Raw genomic sequence first — 23,458 nt, 5'->3', positions numbered from 1 at the left:
CCAGCATCATCATCATATGAAGATGGAGCAGTCCCTTGCTGGTTCATATTTTGGAGTGTGTTTTGGAAGTACATGACTCTGGACAATACTGACAAGAAGGGAAGTCTTGGCTCTGTCTTAATCTCAGCAGGAATGTATCTTCAGCAGTGGACGTACTCGTGCCAAGCTCTGGACATGCGTTGAAGAAAAGCCTGTACTTGCTGATATTGCATCATCTCAGTAGAGCAGAGAAAGGCCTGAGCCTCTCTTGACTGTGACCAGTCATTGGTGACTAATTTACGAGCCACATGTGCTCCCCTGGGGCCATTTTCTTCATTTTCGCCATGGTGGCCTTTGTGATTTGATTTCTGAACAGGTCATTCTTTCCACTTTGCCATTCCTTCCAATAAGCAGAAAGCTTAAAGTTCACATTGTTGATTTTGAACTTCACTGGGGCATTGCTGAAGTCCAGTCCTGTTCGTCTCACCACTGATTCCATCCGGGAACGGACTCGACCACAGGGAAGGCAGATACGCATCACTACACCCAGTGGTGCTCCTTTTGGTCCCCTGAGCCACTCCGCTCCTTCCAGAGTTGGCTGTTAGCAGTACACAAGGCAAAGAAAGCCTGAAACAACAACTTCCTTTGTCTCATTGTCAGCACCAACACTCATCGCTGGATTTGGGAAATGAGAAATGAGGCACAGTCTTCCCTGGCATTTCCCAATCATTGGAGAGTTCTTTTGCATTCATGACATGTATCCTCCCTCCTCAAGATGTTTTCATTACCTCGCGTTTAGTTTAATGGAACTAAAGCTTTGATTGAAGACAATTAATTTTGCTTGCTTGGGTGTGATGGAATTAGAACGTCTCATCAACAGTGTGGCGGTACAGAATTTAGAATGTGAGCCAGAGGACTGAAGGTGTTTACTTTTACATGTGAACAGGACCAGGCCTGGATTTCTTTTAAGGCCTACAGAAACAGCCTGATTCTGAGTTTTTATCCCTTCACAGAAAAATCTCATTATTAATCAGCCTCCAAGATAGACAATGCCATAGAATAGCATTGATTCTGAAGATTATATAGTGAGGACCAAGACTTCTAAGCATTTCTGTTTCTGAGCTCCATCAAGCCTGGATGGTTGGCCATGTAATCTCCGTAGACTGCAGGTTCAAGAATGGCAAGGCCATGGGCACTGAGCTGAGTGCTTGATGTGCTTCTCAGAGCAGCAGCCTGAACAGCTGAGTGACTTACCCGAGGTCACACATCTGAATTGGATCCCAGGGCTCTCTGGCACCAAAGCCTAAGCTCTTTAGATGGTGTCATGAAGTCATGCTGCCGTTCCAAAGGGTGCTGGTCAAGAGGAGGGCTCGTTCCCTTGACTTGAGTCTCCCTCCGTGGACTCTTCTTTTTATTTTGTCAGTATATTTGAAGGACACAGGAGGAGATGAGCGATGGGGACTAGTACTCACTCTGGAGCCAAGCTTGAGCCAGCTGCCGTCTTGGGTTCCTCTGACCTCTTGGGGGTGACCCACTTCTGCTTCTTGCTGTCACCTCCCAGGGGAAAAGGGACTAAGGTCAGAAGGGTGTCTTCTCCCAAACACTTGGACCTAACCCCCCCCCCCAAAAAAAACCCTAAGCTGGCCTAAATTCCAGGCTCCCTGGAAGACAGTCAGTCAGACACACCAACAAGTCACATAGATTCTTATCTACAATTCTTTATAATGCTAAGCCGTGCTCCAGATTAAAGAAAAAGCTGTTGACAATTATGAAATACTAAATACAGCTCAAAACCAAAAAACCAAACCCACTAGTATTGACTTGATTTGGACTTATAGTGACCCTGTAGGACACAGTATATCTGCCCTGTAGGGTTTCCAAGACTGTGAATGAATGAATCTTTACAGGAGACTGACACATCTTTCTCCTGCGGAGGGGCTGATGGGTTCGAACTGCCGACCTTTTGGTTAGTAGCTAAGTACTTTAACTACTGTGCCACCAGGGCTCCTAAATATAGATCAGTGCCTTTAAAAATGAACAATGGTAAAAGCCGTGAATTTTTTTTCTTTGATGTGAATGGAGTCTTTGGCATTTGGAGATACAATAAGATGAATTAATTGCTACTCATTAGACAGTGAGTCAGGTGGAGTATGAATGTGTCTTCTCTCCTCGACATTAGCTGTCGCCTGACTGAAATAGCGCCCTTTTGTACTTACTCCTGCCTTCTCTAATAATAAGCAAATTAGAGATCATGGCTAGAAAAATCCAAGTGCCCTCCATCCTTTCTCCAGAACCTTCGTGTAGTTTTGTGATGTTTATCTTCTCGGGGGCTACAGCTAATCATTGCAAAGGTCACATGAATCCACATAGTGCGAGATTAGAAACAACGTCTGCAAAATTACTTCTTAGGAAACTACTTCGTGTTTTGTCCTTTTCTGAAAAAGTGATTTTGCAGGCAAATTGCCGTCTTTCCTCCCTTGCACTGTTTGTATATTGCTGGGAAAAGTATATTTGGGGGAAGCTATTTAAGAGCTATCAGGAGTTTTTTAATCCATGGGGTTTTGTTTGTTTTTTTTTTTCTGACTTTATGTATTTTTCCTGATGCATTAGTAGCCTTCCATATAAATAAATTAATTGGGAGTCTTAAATTCACTCTGAAACGGTAGCTATGAATAAACTGGAATAAATTGATTTAGTATGCCGTTCATTAAAATTCTATATGTGGCAGCTATAATATATTGTATATCAAACATGTTACTTTTTAATATTGTGTTTAAAATTTGCTCATGGTTAATGTCTAAATTGTGACATAACTGATTTCCCAGAATAATCTAAAGCAAGAGAAGCAAAGGGGAAAGAGGGAGGCAAGACTCCCGTAATACCCAGAGGCTGATTCATAGAAAGTCCGTGCACCGTGTGCATTTGTAATATTGCTGCCTTCCTGTCATGTATATTACATGTAGACATTTTCCAAACAGTGTGTACTTTTCAACCATAAAAAGGAGCCAATCAGTGGAACAGAGTTGTAGCAGCAGCCATGCTCTGCTTCATGAAATATGAAAGCCTGTTTACTTAGTAACAATAACAATTTGAAAGGCTTCAGGCGGAGGAGTTTATGCATGACACAGCCTGCTGGACTGTGTGTGGCTAGAGCAGTGAAGCCATTGACAGCAGAGGTGTGCCAAAAATTGGATAGTGAAGAAAGTGGATGAGATATGGACCCCAATATTAAGTGTTTCGTCATCTTTACTCTCAGATCAGATGGGCCCATCCCCTTTCAACAGTCTCTAGATCTATGTTTCCTGATGCATGAGTACTTTCCCCATTCCAGGTCTTGGGCGTGGGCTAGGGTTCAGTTGGACAAGGGAGATTTTACAATTTCTTCCACCACCCCTCAAACCTTCAACTATTTGGTGGCCTCATTTTTTGTAATTGTCGGAAAGAAGAGACAGAATCAGTAATAGTGCAAACCTGTCCATGCTTTTTTGTGAAACACATTTTTCTTGTTCATACATGATCATATGTATACATACACACTTTCTCAGGGTATTTTCTGTAACTGGTGGCACAGTGATAAAGCGCTTGTCTGCTAACCAAAAGGTTGGCAGTTCGAACCTACCAGCTGCTCTGAAGGAGACAGATGGGCAGTCTGCTTCTGTAAAGATTACAGCCTTGGGAACCCTATGGGACAGTTCTACTCTGTCCTATAGGGTTGCTATGAGATAGAATCAACTGGAGACACACAACAAGACCCCACAGAGTGTAATGCATAGGATTGACTTAATTACACTTCCTCAAGATAAAAGTTTAATGTGCTTATCCTTTGTAAATCTTATCTACATCTCAGAAGTGTTGGCATGAAAACATCTTAGAATAAAATTAGTATGGTAATCAAATGTAGCATATGTTTTTAAATTTACTTAAGCTTGAGTTATTTGGGTAGTTAGCCCCCCCCGCCCGCCCCGCTTTAGTCTGGGGGTGAGCGGTGAGGATAGACTGGAATGTTCAAATGTCCAGGATATTAGACCAGAGCAACACAGAGAAGCAATTTACTCAGGTCTGACATTTAGAGTTATAATTTTTTCAAAGCCAGGCATGTGTCTCTGGGCTGAAAATGACAATTTAGAGATCCTTCCGTTGAAATCTCTTAGCTTGGCATCTGTCTGTACTCCCATTTCAGGATAAGTGGGTCTACAGCCAAGCTCTCAGTTCTGATTTTGAGATATCCCTGGTAGTGCTTATTATCTCCAGGGTTACTTTAGATTTTAAGCAAAAATTTCTAATTCTTTTAGTTTTCAAATGTATATCGTATATAAAGGGGAGGTGTTATAAAATTAAATGAGTAGTCAGAGTGTCTCCGCAACAAAAGGTAGGAAATCGCTGATATAAACGTTTTAGTCCATTTGCAGAAAATTGCCCATTCTCAAATAGGTAGGTCAAGTGCAGAAAGAACCTCTACTTGAGATAAAATTTCTTCTTTGCACTTGGCTTCCTCTCTGTTAGGATACGCAGCTGAGAGCTGCCCAATTTTTAACATCTTGCTATCTTCTCATTAGTAGGTTTTTGGCTATATGTATTAAGATATTTTTGCTTATAATGGAACTCACACTCATGGATATTTTATTCTGAGCTCTATGGAATAGAGTGGAACTCTTTGTTTTGTAGGTAAAGGAGTTGACAGTAGACAGCATTAAATGATTTGCCCAGGTAATGCGGCTCATTAATGTCAGGGACAAGTTTGGAAGCAGGTCACCTGACTCTCCCTAGCAAGTACACCTTTTACTGTCATAGAGCAAGTCCATGGTATAGAAGCAGTGATTTTGCTCTTCTGCTTTTGAATTTTTGTTGTCATTTCGGTACCTGGTAGAATGCTGGGTAACGAGAGAACCAAACCTTATTCTGTTTAACAAAAGAAAAAGATCATGTTCTGAGGTTGTGTGACATAAACAGCAAAGATGGTTACTTTTCTTCTTTCCCTCACTGACTAATAACCCTGTTAAAAAATAAAAAGAGCAAACGTTTATAAACATTTTGAAGAATTTTTCAATAAGCCTAGCAAAGGATAACATTTCAGGCAACTCTAAAAGAATAAAGTGGGTTATGGAGATGCAAGGAGCGAATTTCCGTTTGGACCTGGGCTGTGGATTCATGAATTGCCCCACCCAACTGTGCATAAATGCGCTCTGTATTGGACAAGCAGAATCGCCCCTCTGTCATCAGCATTTCATAAACACGGGGCCTCAGGTCTGTGAGAGGCCCCATCATGTTCTTTTGGAGTAAAGCCAAGCCCACAAGTCTTTTGTAGTTATTCCTCAGAATTCAATCAGCCAAGCCGGCAAGAAGTCTCAGCTGCCATTTTCCAAGCTCCCCTAGCCTGAGCCCCAGAGAAGTTGTAAGTCTTCCTTCACATGAGTAAGGCTGCATTGGTCATACCTGTGCCATTACTTCAGTTTTAGAAATCACCTTGAGAGCATTTATGAACCCTCTTTAGGGGTTAAGTGGCTTGGGACTGGAACCCAAAGTGACTGGTCCAAAAACAAACCATTGAGTTCATATTAATATCAGTGCTTTGTCCAAGTGTGAATGGAGCCATGTTTTCTGGATTCTACCCAGACTGGCCTCTGAGGAGCTGGATGGGACAATTATCAGGTGAAGCCACAGGACCAGCTAAGAGTGGATTCCCTGGGACTGTGAGGACTATGTGCTTAGGGCTCCGTTCAGCTCTAGGGCATGTGCATGCGCGCCCCATCAGTTTAATTCATCGAATTCCATCTACTTCAAGATTTGTCTTTTTCTGGCATCCTCAAGACCTGAAATGTTTTCAGACCTAAAGACGATTATTACCTGAGGACGCTAGCTCTAGGTCAGCAGATTAGCAGAGAGAGCTTCAGCTTGAAGAATGCCATCTGATGAAAAGGAGATAACAGAGACAGCAAGACCATCACTCAAGAGTCCCCCCTGGGAACCAGTAATCCCTCATCCTTCCAAGGCCCTCCAGGTGTCATTCAGCAACAGCACATGTGTATCACTGAAAAGCTGTTACGTGGTGCTCAGTATTCCTTTCTGTTGAGGGCCAGAGAAATATATAAAATATTATAAAAATTTATTCAGGTATTAGGCTTTTTCCCAAGGGCCAATGTAAGCTTTTTGAAAATTCCAGTTGTGTTCCTTGCCAGTTATGGGGCAAAGTGATGTCCCCCACTGCCCACACACACACTTTGGGACTACCTAATAGATCTTTCTTAGAAACCCCAGTAGTTGTATTCTAGGCTTTGTTTTTTTTTTTTTTAAGCTTCTTTTGACCTTGCCTTTGGCACCACAGTGTTTATTCATCACCTTGGGTTAAATCTGTAAACCTTGAAAGCAGTCTCTCAGCTGATACTCAGTCTTAACCTGAAGCTTTCCTTGACCCTCACTTAACTCTCTAAACGCCCAAATGGCAGCTGGGAAGGGCACAGTCTTATTTTGGTATTACCATTTTGTTCCTGCTTTGATGTTAAGGGAAGAAGGATTCCAGGCCTGGCTCATAGTAGAGACCTTCTACTAATAGCCAGGAGCCTTTACATGTTCACCGAGCATGAAACCCTACCTGTGCCAGCAGGGCCTGCCTCACACCTGGGGTCTGGCCATTTCTCTATCTGTAAGGGGAAGCCACAGCACCAGCCGAAAGGAATTGGGGGTAGTTTTTAATTGTTATTGTTATTGGGTACCCTTCTTGATAATCGCCCTTCTAGATAGCTGTCTGGATCCTATATTCTCCTATAACATGGCGGGGAGAACCAGGCTATTACACATTTTATTGTACTCAAGTATTGTATGTTTGTATACCTGTATACTTTTTAATTGAAGAAAGTTAACCCTGCCTTTGTATATAATCATTTTAACAAACTGTTTATTATTGTATCCAGGTAACAAGCATGGTAAGTATTTTTACCAAACTGAGTATTCTGTATTTTAGCTGTGCTTGGCAGATGTTTTGGCTAGCTTTGTGTCATCAGCCTTGGCTTTTCTAGAAGAGACCCATTTAGGAAAAGGAGAAACCACTGGTCTGTAGAATCTTCTACATCCTTGACTTTAGAAAGAACCTGTGTAGCCGCAGACCCCTGGCGGGGATACTGAGCATGCGCCCGCCAGCATGCGCTTGGCCCCGCCCTCCTGCCCGGTCCACCCACTGCTTCTGAGCCGCCACCACCAGGTGTGTCTGCAGGGCTTCCAGACCTCAAGTGGCTCTAGCAACTCCTGGAACTGGCCGTGTGACAGCGACCATACATGGGGCATCCCAGTGCTCTGTGGATGGTCACCCCCAGTCCACACCACATCTTTCTCCCACCCCTCTTCCCATCCATATGCTTAAAAGCAGGACCTTTTTTTCCCCACTTGAGTGTGTTAAGTAACTGATGGAGAAATCTCCCTCTGGAAGCTGAAAATAGATACGTACGTTGTCCGCTCTTCTCAGAGGCTTCCCATTCTGTTGGAAAGTGCAGTTAAAAATATTTTTTAAAATCTTGCTATCGGGTATTCTCAGCAAATGTTCAGAGGAGCTACAGTAGGCTGAGTATGTTTTAGCCTTCTGGCTGTATTTATTCATCAGTGCATGTTTGCTTTTTTGGCCTTTTTTGTGGCTATGTATTTTAGTCCATGTGCTCGTGGCTGTGCCTGTTTAACCTGCATGGTAGTCATGCCTTGTGTATTAAGTCGATGTGTCACTGTCACATTCAAGGATCAGACTGCAAAGGATAAGGCCCTGCAACACATGGCAGCCATGTCCTCAGCCCAGATAGTCTCAGCCACTGCCATTCACAACAAGCTGGGGCTGCCTGGGATTCCACGCCCGGCCTTCCCGGGGGCGCCGGGGGTAAGTCATGCTCTGAACCCAATAGTGATGGCTGCTAGGGGTGGTGGGGTCGGTGTGGGCCAGCATTAAACCTTCCACCTAGCACTTGTAAATTGGGTCAGTGTAAAGGAGGGGAAAGGCTGTGTGCTATTGGGTGCAAAATGGTACTGGTAAGACAGGGAGGGGAGGGAGGGAGACAGAGCAGAGGAGGTGAATCTGGGGAGGAGAGAGAAGGAAGAGGAAGGAGAGATGGAGGGAAGGAGAAAAAGGGGGGAAGAGAGGAAGGAAAAGAGAGAGGCAGAGAGAGAGAGAAAGGGAGGCAAAGAGAGGAAGGAAGAAGGGGGAACCCTTAGTCCCTGAAGACATGTAATAAAGTATCACTTTTCCAGTGTCTTTCTGGGTCATGATCTGCCTTATCTTCTTGCTGGCCCTTGGTCTCTGTGTTTTCAGGGTCACCTTAGGGCAACTAGCCACTAAGGGGACAAAGTAATCTGTTAACATTTTCATTTGACACTTATATTATAATCTCATCTAATTCTTAGAATATTCTAAATGCCTCTTATTGCCATTTTACGGACTGGGAAACTGAGGTTACTTAGTAACAAAATAAGGGGTTGAATAACTTGATCATAGTCACATGGATAGTGAAGCAGAATTCAAACCCAGGCCATGTGACTCCAGAGCCTGTGTTTTCTCACTTTGCATCATGCTGCCTCTCCGGCAGGGGGATGACAAGCAGCAAAGGCCTCAAGGCGCACATAGCAAAGGAGGTGTCTGCATTGTTTCTCTGAGTTCTTGGTCCTTTTGTTCTGAGCTTTGTCCACTAACTCATGGGCCTTCCATGCTGTGAGCTAGAGGAGCTTCAGAATGGAAGGAGGAAGAGAAGGATGAATGGGTACATGGCTAAAGCAGTCAGATGCTCACATCTCTGCTAGGTGCAATGAGGACACGAGAGAGTTGATGCCTGGGCCCTGTCCTCAAAGGGGTTTTCAGGAAAGAGGAGCTAAGGGGAGCCCTGTGTTGCAGGCCAAGGTTGTATATATTGATCTTACGGGCAGAGGTGACCACAGCTGCACTTGGAGAAGGTGGGTGGATCAGGCAGCTGGTGGGTGGTCAGAATCTGCAGTCTTTTAGCAGGGGTTGCAATGCTTGGATGTCCTGAACTGTTCTTTGAAGTGAACTCATCATACTGAAGCCTCTTGCACTTTGCCTTCCAGTTCTGGCCGGGAATGATACAAACAGGGCAGCCAGGATCCTCGCAAGAGTAAGTGTGAGGAGGGGCTGTCACTGACAAGGGGCTGGTTACAACCCGTTTGGGGAGAGGGTGTGGCGAGGGGAGTCCTATGGGCCAGACTGCAGAAAGGAGGTTTAACCTGGGATCACCTTGCCCCGCCCTTTCTTATCTACAGAGCTAGTGCTACTGAGGCCAATAGCAAGAATGAGGCTGACCCCTCAGAACTGGGAGCTCTTTAAACATTTCACTTCCACCTTCAGTACTCGAGAGGAAGCATTTCTAGGGGTCCTGCAACTAGAAGCAGGAAATCCGTTCCTGTCCCTTGTGCCTGTGGAAAGCAGAGTCTGCGGTCTTCTTGGGAAGTGCTTTGCCTGAGAGGGGGAAGCCAGGGTGATCCTATAGCCCTTTCCATTCCGGCTTTCCCTGTGGTAGAAGTAGCTAATAGGAAATCCTACTGATGATTTGGGGACAAGGGAGGCAAAGCTCAGTAAATTGGAAGATAAGAGCAGTTTGGGGATAAAAGCCCAAAGGAAATCCTGCCTCTTGTCCAAAGAGTTTTGAGCTATTTGGCCGAGAGCACAGCCTGAAACATGTCCCCAGCCTTGCTTAGAAATGGGGACTGCTGACCTTAGTCTCCGCCAAGACAAGAAGTTCAAAGACAGATGTCACAGCACACGGAAGTCAGGCTGACGTCTGTCCAGCCTGTCCCACACAGCCTGCGTGAGGTTTGATCCTTGTTGGCCCCTGGCACTTGGAGAGAGCCCTGCCTGGGACTTGTTACTACCTGCAAGCAGGGAACATTACAATTTGGGAACCTCAGGTCAGGACTATAGGCATGGGAGGCTCAGGTGATGCAGTATTAGTTTCTGACTCTCACCTCTTTGTTCCCAGCGTCAAGCCCTTTGTGCAGCAGGCGTACCCCATCCAGCCAGCAGTCACAGCCCCCATTCCAGGTAAGTCTTGGTGGGACCTCTCTCAGGGGAGTAGCCCCATGCAGCTGACAATTGGACCCATCACCTTGTTCCCAGAGTGGAGAGATGCTTGCCTTGGCTATAGGCTCATGTCTCCTTACTTGCTGACTCATGGACGCCCCCTCCTTACCCTTCCCTCCCTAAGGCAGGGGTTAGTCTGGTGCTCAGGAAGGTCACAAGGGTATCCCCTGCCACATCCTGATTCACTACAGCCATCTCCTGAGAGCTCTTCAGATGGGCTTTTAAAGAAACAGGAAGCCTGATCACTTTTACTTAAGACACGTGGTAATCCTAAGGAGGGGAAATTGCCACAGCTGCTTCCTTATCATAAATAAAGGCAGAATTGGGCAAGTCCTGGCCCCAAGTCTGACCCCAAGTTTTAAGGGCAGATGTGGTTTTATTCACCCTTTCTGAGACAAATGTGTTTAAATTTCTAGTACTCTTTTTTTTTTTTTTTCTTATAAGAAAGCTTATGCAGAAGCTCAAACCAGGGAGCATGACTCTGGCCAGCCCACCTCTGTCTCCCTCACCACCACATGTGCCCCCCACCCCCCGCAACTGCAGACACAGGTGCTCATAGGGTTGCTCAGTAGAACCACCCAATGCCCTGTACATTATAAAAACCACTGCTCTCCCTTCTAGATTTCCCAAACTGAAAATGCTTTTGCTTGTTACCCTCTGCCCCGCTGCCATGGCGCCTTTGGAGAGAATATCCTGTAGTGCTGGTGGCTACAGTTGTAAGAAAAGAGATGGACAGGCAGAAGGAATACCCAGCATGCCAGGGTCTCACAAGAAATCTTTGGAAGTATCCCCTGCTGACTGTTCAGTCACAGTTGGATTGGTCCAGGACTGTGTCCTCTTGTCTTTGTGGACTCCATTTAGGCAGTTAATATGGTTTCTCTGCTATCTGGACATGCCACAGCTGAAGCTGGCTTTATGAGGGACACATATGTTGTTCTTCTCTGGTTGGTCACTGTCTGAGATCCTCAGTCAGAAGCCCACCACTGTCTGACTAAGTTCCATACCTAGATGCTAGTGAACTGGGGGTATTGGCCTTTCCCCCTAGGTCATCTGTTTTGCAATGAGCCCTGCCTAGTAATGGCCCCAGGCCCAAGGTGAGGTGAGTGGCCAGAATTAAAGTGACGATTGGTCTTCCAGGGTTTGAGCCTGTGTCAGCCCCAGCTCCCTCGGTCCCTGCTTGGCAGGGCCGCTCCATTGGCACAACCAAGCTTCGCCTGGTGGAATTCTCAGCTTTTCTGGAACAGCAGCGAGACCCAGATTCGGTGAGTGTGCTCAGTGAGGCGTATCTTGAACCCAGGATTTGCTTCTCTTGCCTCTCTCTTTCCTCTCCTTTCCCCCTACCCTCATACCTGACAAAAACCCTGTGTGAAAACAGACCTGGGAAAGAAAGAGTAGCCAAGCAGCCTTTCGGTCAAGTAAAAAGGTGTTCCTACTGTCAAATATGTAGAATTTTAAAACTGAACGTTGACTGTTGCTCTGGACCCCAAACTCTGGGGTATATAAGAACTGAGGGGGAAGATCTGAAGAGGATCTTGTATTTAGTAAAATTTAAAAACAAGGTAACATTTACTGAGCCTTGTCTTGAGGCTGGTACTTTATAAAGCTATTTAATATGTGATCATATTTTATCCTCAAAAATCCTATGAGGTAGGTATTGTCTGGTAGATGAGGAAACAGAGAGGTTTGGTAACTTCCTCAGAGTCACACAGTTAATATCAGAGAGATTTGAGTTTCAAACTCAGGTCTTTAAAATTCCAAAGTCTATTTAACCATCGTGCTATACTGTCTTTCCAGGTCTGTGCTTTCTCAAGGTAGAAAATTGTTATCTTCTTAAGGAGATATATATATATATTAAAAAAAGGTACTTTAACAATTTAATGTGAAATGCAATACATTATAATGTTATAAACACCAATAATATTGGCATCTGGACTCTTTTTGTCATTTTTCTCCTTTTCCACCTTCCCCCACCCCATTCGGTACCTGTCATCCCACTGTTTCCCAGCCAGGCCCCTCATTTCCCATACGTATGTGATCTTCACTTCTTTCCCACCCAGCAAGCCCAGTACCCTTTTTTCATACCCACTCCTTGGCTGGGAGTATGAGCATTGCATCTGCGTGTGGGTGAACTCAAGGCAAAACTGAAGGAATCATGAGCTTGTCTTTGGGATCCTCACCAATTCCATTCTACATTCCGTATCTCCCCCCAGGAAGATACGGAAAGTTCATAGATCCCGTGTTGTCTGTGTGTCTGTCTACCTTGCTATCATTCTGTTATTGGGAGAAAATGCCGTGAACAAGCCCAACAGCGTGTTGTAAATAACGGAGATAATGAACAATTGGGGTGACTTCTCCCAGGAGCATTTGTGCTTTAGCTCAGTGGAAAGCCTCTAATGGCAGCACGGGGCAAGTATTATTAGCAGAGGGGCTTCACTGGCTGTCACCAATGTGGAGACTCCACAAACCCATGTGTGACCCACTGGTGTCCTTGGGTCTGTGAATTGGGAACTCTGGGCACTGATAGGAAAATAGAACCTGTTCCAAAATTAGAGACAAAAATGAGGTCTTTGGGCCAGCCAGTAGGGAAGGTGAGGCTTTTGAGGCCAGGGACAAGATGGCCAATTGAGAAGACCACTTTTCTCAAGATTAACAAGAAGGCTGATGGTGATGAGTTAAAATCTCTATCTGGGGGTTACTGAAACAAAGAAAAGATTACACGTGTGATTCTGTGCTTTCTATTCTTTAAGAGACTTTTTCCTCGAAAGTTTAGATGGTTCTTTGACTGAAGGCTGGGATTTGGCCCAGATAGTGCTTCTCCTTTCCATAACTCACGCTTATATCACACCTCGTTGTTTACAGAGCTTTTTGTCATTGAGTATTTCATTCTGTGCTCATAATGCCCCATGAAGCAGGTTCTACATTCCCCATTTTACAAATGACGAAACTAAAACCCAAACACTTTAAATGCTTTACCCAGGTTTGTAGAACCAGGAGCCCAAATCTTCTGCTCCCGTATACTGTCTCTCTCTCTTTTTCTTTTTTTAAATGTTTTTTTTTGTGTTTTAGGTGGAAGTTTACACAGCAAATTAGATTCCAGTTCAACAGTTCACACAAATTTTCCATGACAGTGGTTACAGTCCCGGCAATGTGTCAGCAGCCTCACTGCTTCCACTCTACCTGCACCATTTACACCCATCCAGTTTCCCTGCCCCTCGCCTTCTCATCTTTGCTTTTGGGTAAATGTGGACCATTTGGTCGCATATAGTTGATTGTTGAAAGGAACACATTCCTCACGGGTGTTATTGTTTATTTTATAGGCCAGTCTATTATTTAGTTGAAAGGAGACCTCTGGGAGTGGCTTCACTTCCAGGTCAAAAGGATATTTTAGGGCAGTAGTCACGAGGGTTCCTCTAGTCTCTTGTCAGTCCACCAAGTCTGGTCTTTTTTATGATTTTGAGTTTCGTTCTACATTTTTCTCCCATTGTAACTGGTACCTTCTCTTGTGTCCCTGGTCAGAGCAATCAATAGTGGTAGTTGGGCACTATCTAGTTCTTCTGGTCTCAGGCTAGAAGAGGCTGTGGTTCACGTGGACCGTTAGTTCTGTGGACAGATTTCTTCCTTGAATCTTTGGTTTCCTACACTCTCCTTTGCTCCAGATAGGAAGAGACCCAGAGTTGTATCTTAGATGGCCACTCACAAGCTTTGAAGACCTCAGATGCTACTCATAAAACTAGGGTGTAGAATATTATCTTTATGAACTAAGTTATGCCAGTGGACCTACTTCTATCATGAGACTGTGGCCCTAAGCCTTCACACCCAATAGATGAATCCCTTGAGGCGTTTGGATATGTCTAGGAAGTATCCGTTACTGTGCCCTTTATGTGCTTTATTGTATATATGAATATATATGCAGCATATACAAACAGATACACGTATGTCTGCAAATACACCTCCATACACCTTCCTATACGCATATACCGTACATATCTACCCTATGTAACCACTCACGTATTTTTTGTTTGTTATTATTGGTGTTGCAAATTGTATATTACGGCATTTACTGTAGTTGTCCTTTATTCGTGTGTACCTTTCAATGTCTTCGTTTACCTTGTTCAGATGGTGCTAACTTCCCGCATATTGTGTATTGTCTTTCCCATCACCACAGTTAACACATGTTTACTATCTAGTAGGTAGTTCCCGCTCCCCCATCCCTGGTATCCATCAAAGAACGTTGCATTCTGTGTGCCTCCCATGTCTCATTTCACTGCTATGAAACACCAGCTCCCAATTTTGAAAGTCTCTTGAATTTACCTTCAGTCTGAGTATCTCCTGTGTGAGCAAATCTGTCTACTTTTGCTTGTGACTGCTTTTTTTAGGCACAGAGCTCCAAGGCACTGGGAAGCAAAAGCCCCAGAACAGTAGACATTTTCCTGGCTGTAAGTCTGTGGAGACCCCTCATTGTTACCGTGTTCTCTAGTCATGGACCTGTTAGGGTTCTGAGTTCCTGTCTTAGACTGAGTTCTCTAGAGAAGCAAAACCAGTGAAGTGTATAGATACATATATAGAGAGTGATTTATCTCAAGGAAATGGCTCATGTTGTTGTAGAGGCTGATGAATCCCAAGATTGGGAGGTAAGCTGTTAGCTCAAGTTCCAAGAACTGGAGGTCAGATGACAACAAGCTGGATGCAGGATCCAGAGTGAGAGCCTTCCTGAAACATCCATTTATATACTGGAGGCAGGCCACACCCCCAAGGAAACTTCCTTTCAACTGATTGGCTGCTCATAGCAGATATCATTGTGGAATTGATTACATCATTATATAACTGCCAAATTACATCATTACATAACTGCTAAACTACATCATAACTGCCAAACCACTGAGAATCATGGCCCAGCCAAGTTGACACACAACCTTAACCATCACAGTGCCCAATTGTTCTTAGTATTTATTGGCTTTAACGTTTTGGAAAAAAAATTAATGATTCATTTAATCCATTCTATAAACATTCATCAAGCACCTCCATTTACAGGCATTGTCCAGAAGATGGGTCATAGAAGGAATAGACAGCCAGTCTCTGTCCTTACGGATTGTAACATCTAGTGGGGGAGACAGGCATGAAACAAATAGTCATACAAGAGATGATGACCAAGCATGGTGACTGCTGGGAAGGAGCTCTGCTGAGTGCTGTGAGTGATGTAACAGGGAATGTGAAGGAAGTAACCATTAAGTTGAGAGTTAGAGGATTGGAAAGGGGAAAAATAGGGGAGAACATTCCAGAGGGTGATGGGCCTGAAGTGTGTAAAGCAGTGAATGAAAGTTGGTGAGTATCTTCATAAAGCCGGGGCCCACCAATCCAGGAAAACTGTCCAGAGATGTGTGTTTCTTGTCCATTCAAAATCACATCTAATGGTCTGAATGGTTTACTTGGATGTGAGCTATCAATTCTTTTTACTGATGAATGAAAAAGCTTAGTTATGTGGATATAGGTTTATATAACCCATTGCCATTGAGTCAATTCCAGCTCATAGTTGGACCCTATAGGACAGAGTAGAACTGCCTCATAGAGCTTCCAAGGCTTAATCTTTATGGAAGCAGGCTGCCACATCTTTCTGCCATGGAGCAGCTGGTGGGTTCGAACCATTGACCTTCTGGTTAGCAGCCAAGCGCTTAACCACTGTACCACCAGGGCTACTTATAGGTTGTATTTAAAAAAAAAAAAAAAAAAAATCCAAACCTGTTGTCCAGTCGATTCGCACTCATAGCAACCTTGTAGGACAGAGTAGAACTGCCCCATAGGGTTTCCAGGGAGCAGCTATGGATTCGAACTGCCGACCTTTTGGTTAGCAGCTGAGCTCTTAACAACTGCACCATCAGGGCTCTGATAGGTTATATACAAAACCAAACCAAACGCATTGCTGTCAAGTTGATTCTGACTCATAGTGCCCCTATAGGACAGAGTAGACCTGTCCCACATGGTTTCCAAGGAGCACCTGGTAGATTCGAACTGCTGACCTTTTGGTTGGCAGCTGCAGGTCTTAAAACTGCTATACCACTAGGTTTTCTATGGGTTATATAGACCCCAACAAATTGTTTCAAAGTCCCTGAAATAAATGAAAGACCTAGTGTGAGTCGACACCTTTGGCGCCTTGAATATAATTGTGTTCTAGGGGATATGAGTTGGGAACTGGGAGAAATTGTGATTTGTTCAGCAAATACTTTCTGAGCACCTACTGCTTATCATGCACTGTTTCAGTTGTTGGGGATTCATCAGTGAACAAAACAAAGTTATTATTCTCATGGAACTTACACCCTAGCAGAGAAGACAAGAGCTCCCCAAACAAATAACTATGTAGTATATCAAGTGATACAGTGCTTACGTGAAATAATGGCCCTTCCTCACAGTGGAAAGTTACTTGCTCTTTAGCTTAAAAAAGTATACTTTCAAAAATAATAATACTTTGACATGTCGCACTATTGGATTAAATTATGTCTTAGTTCTAATCTGAAAGTTTTAATCAATTTTTCACATCAGATATGTCAACCAGTGGTACTTCACTCTTGTGAATTTTACTCTCTTTAACATCAGTCTCAATTGTTGATATTGCTCCTGATATTCCCATGTTACCAACGCTTATCTCGCAATTAAACTTGTTTGTATACAAAGCAGACTGTGAACAGTGTATGTGTCGATGTTGGTGTAATTGTGAGGGCATGAAAGATAGTTCTTGTGCTAGAGAGAAGGGTGGGACCCGTGTAAAGGTCATTGACTAATTGAGATGTGAGATTTAATGAAATTATGTAAAGTATTCTGACAATGTCTCAAGCACCTGCCTCTCAAATTATATAAAGTGTGCTTTACTGTGCAAACACAAGGTGCTGTTAAAATGAAGGTGTAACGGTGCTTCAGGACTAAGGTTAAACTGAAGACCTTGTAGCATTTGGATGGTTCCTTTGGCTCTCAGATTCTTTGTGACTTCTTAGGCTTTCGTTTTACTGTCTCTTGTTAAAACTCTTAAGAAAATTAAAGCCATATAAAATAAAGTGATACTTATTAATGAGCTTGGATACACTGTAAAAAAAAACAGTGTACTTAAAATTTAATGTCAAACATTAAGCATTGTAAATTTGATAAGTAAGCCAGTAAAGCGATAGATAATTAAAGAGCCTCTAACTTTTTTTAAACAAATTAAACTTTGTGTTTAAATTCTCCAAATCTTTGTCTGCATACAGGCATATACACATTTCTCCCTCCTTGTTTGTAATGGCTTCCAGTTACCGTCGAATTGATTTCAACTCATAGCCACCCTATAGGACAGAGTAGAACTGCCCCATAGGGTTTCCAAGGCTGTAATCTCTATGGAAGCAGGCTGCCACATCTTTCTCCCGAGGAGCAGCTGGTTTGAATCACCACCCTTTTGGTTAGCAGCTGAGTGCTTTAACCACTGCACTATGAGGGCTCCTGTAATGGCTCAGGTTTATTAAAGTCATGGTGTCATAAGATGTTTTTAATAGTAGAGAGCTTATAGGTAGGTAGTGCTGGCAAAAAATAAATTGATTATCCAGATGCAGGGCCATTTTTCATTAGTGATTTCTTTCATCCTTACCAGTGCTCTATGAGGTGGGTAATTCTATTTCACTTCTACAGAAGAGCCTTGGAGACATTGCTGTCTTAAAGCTAGTCAGTGTCTGGAGCTGGCCTTGAACCCTAGTATGTCTGTACCATCTCCCAAGAGGAAATAAGACTTGGCTACAATTGCACACTTAGGCAGCAACAAAGTCAAGATGAGAACCTAATTTGTCTCCTCAGTAAAAGGCGCCTTCCCTTACTACCAGCATTTCTGGTAATTCTCCAATTCACCACACTCACATTTCTGGAAATTCTCCGGCAAGTTGCCCTTGACAGCACCAAAGACTTCTTCACAACTCCTACCAGTAGTGGTACTAGTAGTGGTGGTATTACTAGCAGAACTACCAGCAGTACTAATAATAGTACCAGTAACCAATACCAAACCAAACCTGTTGTCAGATTGATTCCTACTCATAGCAACCCTGTAGGACAGAGTAGAACTGCCCCATAGGGTTTCCAAGGAGCAGCTTGGTGGATTTGAACTGCCAACTTTTTGGTTGGCAGCTGAGCTCTTAACCACTGAGCTGTCAGGGCTCCAGTAGTCATGATAGCTAATGCTTAGGAAACGTTTTCTACATGCCAGCACTATGCATTACCTTGTTTAATCCCTATGAGGTAGCTTGCCCAGTATTACACAACTGACTGACATTGGAAATAGGATTCAGATCTAGGTCTGCTGACTCTACATCCTGAGATTGTGACCCAAAGGCTGTACTGTCCATTTCTATCTGACAAGTAGCCTGCTTTTTAGCCCACGGCCATAATCCATAAGGAGCTAATGAAAGAATTATCAAAGGGATGAGTGCCCCCTGCTGGCCCTGCATGATGCATAAACCAGACAGCAGTGTTTCTCCGAGTCAGTGGTTGTTTATATTGGTGGAAAACCAGCAAGTCAGTCCCTCTATTACCTTTGGCTTCACTAGAAGCTAAGAGAAAAACAGCAGAGGGCAAAGAAAGGAAGGAAGAGTCTGAAAAACAAAGAAGTGGTTAGTAGTGCTTGAAAATACACTTTGTACGTGATTTGAATGTTGCATGTCAAAAGACTTTAAACATAAGCCGAAGATCCTTTACCCAGGGTAGGCTATTGAAATCGATGCCTGCTTCCTGGAGGCCAAGCTGACTTAAGAAGCTGCTCCTTGAGACAGAGGAAAACTCCTTCCTAAATATGAGCTGTGAGTGGAATCCTGTGAGTGCTGGGGAGTGGCTGTCTTGATAAAGCTAGTGTGGTCACCCACGCACCACCCCACCCCAGCCCTCAGGCGTGGCAGGCCTCTTCAGCGCCCTGGCAGCTCAGCCACATCCTGCTTCACAGCTGGCAAACCCAGCCAGTCCAGACTTCATAGTCATTGGGTTGTATGTTTAGTGCCTGTCGTGGTCTGGGTGCTGGAATGACCAGAAACCTGAGCAGAAAGAGTGGGCTTGAAGGGTTTACTTAGGTAGGAGTTATACCACCAGAGAAGGGAAAACTTGGGGATGGAGAGAGAGAGGGGAGGAGATTGTTCCCTTTAGGTTTTGAAGGAGAACTGTCTTGTGGAAGAAGATACAACTGGGAAAGCACAGGTCAGATCAGGAACGTAGGAAGCACTGCTTTATATTACAGCAATAGTGATTATCACCCGCGCTTGCTGAGCTACGTTAGAAGTGCTGTGTGCCAAACGTTCCGACATGGGCACGGTTATTATGAGTCTACAAGTCAAGGAACGGAAGCTCAGAAAGGTTAAGTAACATCAAGATCCACTTCCCTGTACTTTGGAAGAAATAAATTATTCAGAAGTAAAAATGGCTGCCTTCCAGATTACAAGCTCCCCAAGCACAGGCTGGACACAGCAGGGCTCTTCCCGCTGGATAGAGATTTGGGCTGGATTTTCTCTGAGGTGCTTTTCCCAATCCATGGTTCACTGATTCTTCTCAGAATATGGGGCCAAGGAGTGAAAGAGGCAAAGAGTGTATCCACCTGTACTTGAGAACAGGGCATCTCTTCCCACAGGTGCCATCAGTCTCTAAAGAAAAAGCTGGCATTTGAATCCTGACCAGCTGTGTGAGACTTGGGGCAAATGACTTCACAGCTGGAGGTTAAAAATTTTCTGTCTGTAAATTGGGCATAATAGGACCCTTATCACTGTATTATTGTGATAATTACATGTAGTTCCATCCCTGGGGCATATACTGAAAAAAAAAAAAAATACTGAGCGCTGTACAAATAGTTTTTTGAATCTGAATGTCTTATGGTAATGTAGCAGGAAATCAACCCAGAGTGATGGACAGGGACCAGGCTTGGGAGGGTCTGCACACCAGATACAGGTGGACTAGGCTGAGATTCAGGTGGGAGCTACTGTTGCCTTCATTTGTTAATTTTCTGAATAGGTAGTATATTCACATGGTCAAAAATCTAGAAGCATAAAAGAATGGGCAGGAGACCTTCCTTCTAATTCTTACCACACCCCCAAATAGGTAACTGCTGTTACTAGTTTCTTGAGAATCTTGGCAGAGATTTAAAAAAAAAAAAAATTCAGTGAAAGCTAGAACCTGTATAAGGTGGAACGTGTCGGAGAGGGAAAATTCAAATATTTTCCACTAATAGAGAATGATAGTAAAGTGGTTAAGACCATACCGTGTCAAAGGTGGAAAATTCTCAAGACCTGGAAAAACAAGAAGTCCTGTCAAGTTCCAGCTCTCAACAGGTTTCACTGTATATAGCTTAATGTGAATGTCTACTCTCCCACCTACCCGCTTTTTAAAGAGAGGGTGTGATCTGAGGTCTGTTTCAGGAAGATGAGGGCTGCAGCGGGATAGAGGATGGCCTTCAGGTAGGAAATGGCAGCACTGCAGTTGCCCAGATGGTGGGTGCCAAGGACCCGAACCAGAACAGGGGCAGGGGCTGAGGGAACAGAGAGTAGCAAATGGCACAGGGGAGAGAGAAAATTAAAAGGCTTTGGGGATTAATTAGCTTTGGGTGAAAGAAGGATAAATGGAAGTGACTGGGTTTTTGAAACTGAGTATGGTGATGACAATTTGGAGAGTCAAGGAACAGAGCGGGAAGCAAGATGGCTCAGAGCTGGCAGGCCTGGGTGATAACGTTACACTTTTAGTCCTTAAAATAAACTTGTTGAAATAGGTATTGGGAACAGAGAGGCTCTGACTCCACTGATAGTTGGCAGGATTGGATATTTGGGAGGTTTGGGGAAGGTAATGGCAATAACCAACACTGAGGGAGCTCTTTGCTGTTTACCAAGTGCATTCCCCAACATTATCTCACAAGGTGTGTGAGAAGGACACTTGCCCCACAACCCGGGGGAAAGCAGAGGACAGGGACTGTTAACTATTGATTCACATCCAGTAGAGGATGGTGATCAAGACAGTCAAAGAGGAAAATAAGGACACTCGACTTTTGGGGGCTGGTCCAAGACAGGAGAGAATTCCTGAAGGCAGTTCTAGGCCTGGGAGGTAGCAGTTCCTCAGCTAGGAGGCTAGGAGCTTTGCTGCCTGGAGCTTCCTGACCTTGTCTTTTTATTCTAAGTGGCAAAAAATAAAGGCCCTTAGAAGCAATGAAGCCTCCTAGATGTGGGGGGTGTGAGTCAGCAGTCTTAGCCTAAGGGAGCCCAGGTTCTCTCCTCTGGGGAAATGGCAGGCTTCAGGTCACACCTGCACTGAAGTTCGGCAGATATCTCTTGCAGATAACCTTCTTTTTGATAAAGGCAGTTGGGCATATGTAGGCCTAAGGATGATTTAATTTTCATATCTTTATAGCTTCTTGCAAAGGTCTAAATTCAGATCCACTAAAATTCCTTTGTCAGACCACGGGTCCTGACTTTGGTTTGGAAAATGTGACTGGTGCAACTCTAAGGCATTATGACATTGATGAGGTCTGTGGAGAAAAAGAAGGGAAGATGGTTTGTGTGTGAGAATTAGATTGCCAGAAGGTCCCCTGCTTCTATCCTGGGCGTGGTGGAGGTGGGCACCGTTTCTGTGGAGAAGCTTCCAGGCTCTGCAGTGTCAGCTGAGGTGATTGCTACATCTCATAGTAGGGCTGTGTATTCATGGGAAATGGCTGTTTGGGCAGTTCTAGTTTCTGGTTCTTCTCTCCCCTAGTTCAGTGCTGCACGCGGATCTTACTTTGGTTAACCTGTGTACAGCTCTTTGTGGCTCACAGAGAACTTTCATGTTTACTGTTTCACTTGACCTTCACGTTGACCCCTGGGGATGTGCCAAAACAAACCAAACCCGCTGCTGTTGAGTCAATTCCAATTCATAGCGACCATATAGGACAGAGTTAGAACTGCCCCATAGGGCTCCCAAGGAGCACCTGGTGGATTCCAACTGCCGTCCTTTTGGTTAGTAGCTGTAGTTCTTAACCCCTACGCCACCAGGGCTTCCAGGCCTGTGCAGGCCAGGTGTTATTCTTGTGTTCAGATGACGAAGCCAAGGCCTAGAAAGGTTAAGCAGGTTCTCTCAGGGTCACACAACTAGAAAATAATAGAGCCTGGATACTAACCCAGGTGTTGTTAATGTGTGCCTCACATGCTTATAACAAATGGTCAGAAAGTACATTTGGCCTTTCTGGTTCTAGGTGGAGGGCTGAAGCTGGTGTTTTGGCTGCACGCCAGTTTTTGTGCTTCTCTGAGGTTTTTCTTACGTGTTTTACCAGGTGTGGTGTTCAGTAGGATGTGGGAGATAGGGTGTCTTCCAGCGACATTCCCAGCTGAGGACTCAGAGGCAGTAGCCCCCTGTGGCGTGGCATGGTTTCTCCCACTCTGTCCTGCAGTGACATCCAAGCTGCTCTATCTGCCCATCCGTACTTGGAGCAGCAGCTTGTCTGCTGGGTGGTTCACTCTCCAAGTCTCTGAGCTGCTCTGGGCACTAACTCACTTTCTTCATTACTGTTCGGGGATGAGGCAATTGAAAGCATCTGGAAATCTGGGTTTTACAGACATTTCACAAAGGCCCCAGCCAGGCTCCATCTGCTTTCCTTGGCAGGTCAGTGCCCCACCCGCCTGCTTTCCCTCCCAGTGGCTGTCCCTGTGCCGGTTCCCTGCACTACTGCAGGGCAGACACACTTCCCACACGAAGCTGGATCCTGCTGTGAGATCCAGGAAGGAAGGGCTTACTCTGTACTTGTTTCTTACTTTCAGTGATGCTTCTTTGTGGGGAAACAGCTCAGGAGAAAGGAAGCAGCACCTGAGGGCAGAGCAGCCAGATCAGGGCTAGAGCCTGTGAGCAGCTTGTACTGTTGAGGGGAAAGCACTCACTTCTAATTCACTTTTTCCACTGACAGGAACATTAGCCAAAGAGGCTGGACATGGAGGTCCCTTTTTTTGGCTTGGCTTTGTAGCCACTCTCTGTCCCCTCATGGTCCTGAGGTGTCACTGAATGGCCAGGCTGCCCTGGGGTGGCTTTACGGAGAGCCCTGGCAGGAACGTGACAGGAAGCAAATGTTGGTGATTTGTCCTTGTTCTGTTTCAACTTGTATGTTAGCATCTCTTGACATGAGTTATTTGTCTTGGTGCCTTTAAATTCCTAAGTGTATTATAATTTTTCTCTTGGTATTATTTGACAGCAGTCATTTTTCAAGGTTTTAACTGCATTCTTCAAATACTTGGAATTTTTGAAAGAAGTTTAGGAAAAGACCGCCATCTTCAGGTCAGACAGTGCAGTGCAGTGCTGGGGCACACCTCGGGGAGTAGCGCAGATGCTATGGACTAACAGATTTCTAGGGCTTTTCCTTCTTTTTTTGCAAAAATTGAGCTACCTTATCAGAGGAGAACTCTGGAAAAGGACATATTAGCAGCCTTT

The 23,458-nt window shown here is 44.4% G+C and overlaps 1 protein-coding gene across 3 annotated transcripts in view; it reads left to right on the top strand.

Annotated features, from left to right (window-relative positions):
* Nucleotides 1-23,458, top strand: part of TEAD1 (TEA domain transcription factor 1) — a 298,012-nt gene that overhangs the window by 226,484 nt on the left and 48,070 nt on the right. For 2 of the 3 annotated variants that reach the window (XM_064288418.1, XM_064288417.1), the window contains 4 exons: nt 7,700-7,834; nt 9,031-9,077; nt 9,939-10,000; nt 11,177-11,301. In XM_064288418.1, the coding sequence (XP_064144488.1) occupies nt 7,700-7,834; nt 9,031-9,077; nt 9,939-10,000; nt 11,177-11,301 (369 nt within the window). Of the gene's footprint in view, nt 1-6,887; nt 6,900-7,699; nt 7,835-9,030; nt 9,078-9,938; nt 10,001-11,176; nt 11,302-23,458 lie in introns of all 3 variants that reach the window. The other variant, XM_064288415.1, reaches the window with a different exon arrangement.

Source organism: Loxodonta africana, chromosome 7 (genome assembly GCF_030014295.1).
Source record: "Loxodonta africana isolate mLoxAfr1 chromosome 7, mLoxAfr1.hap2, whole genome shotgun sequence".
In the NCBI taxonomy this organism is placed as follows: domain Eukaryota; kingdom Metazoa; phylum Chordata; class Mammalia; order Proboscidea; family Elephantidae; genus Loxodonta; species Loxodonta africana.
This window is presented reverse-complemented; position numbering and strand designations above follow the sequence as displayed.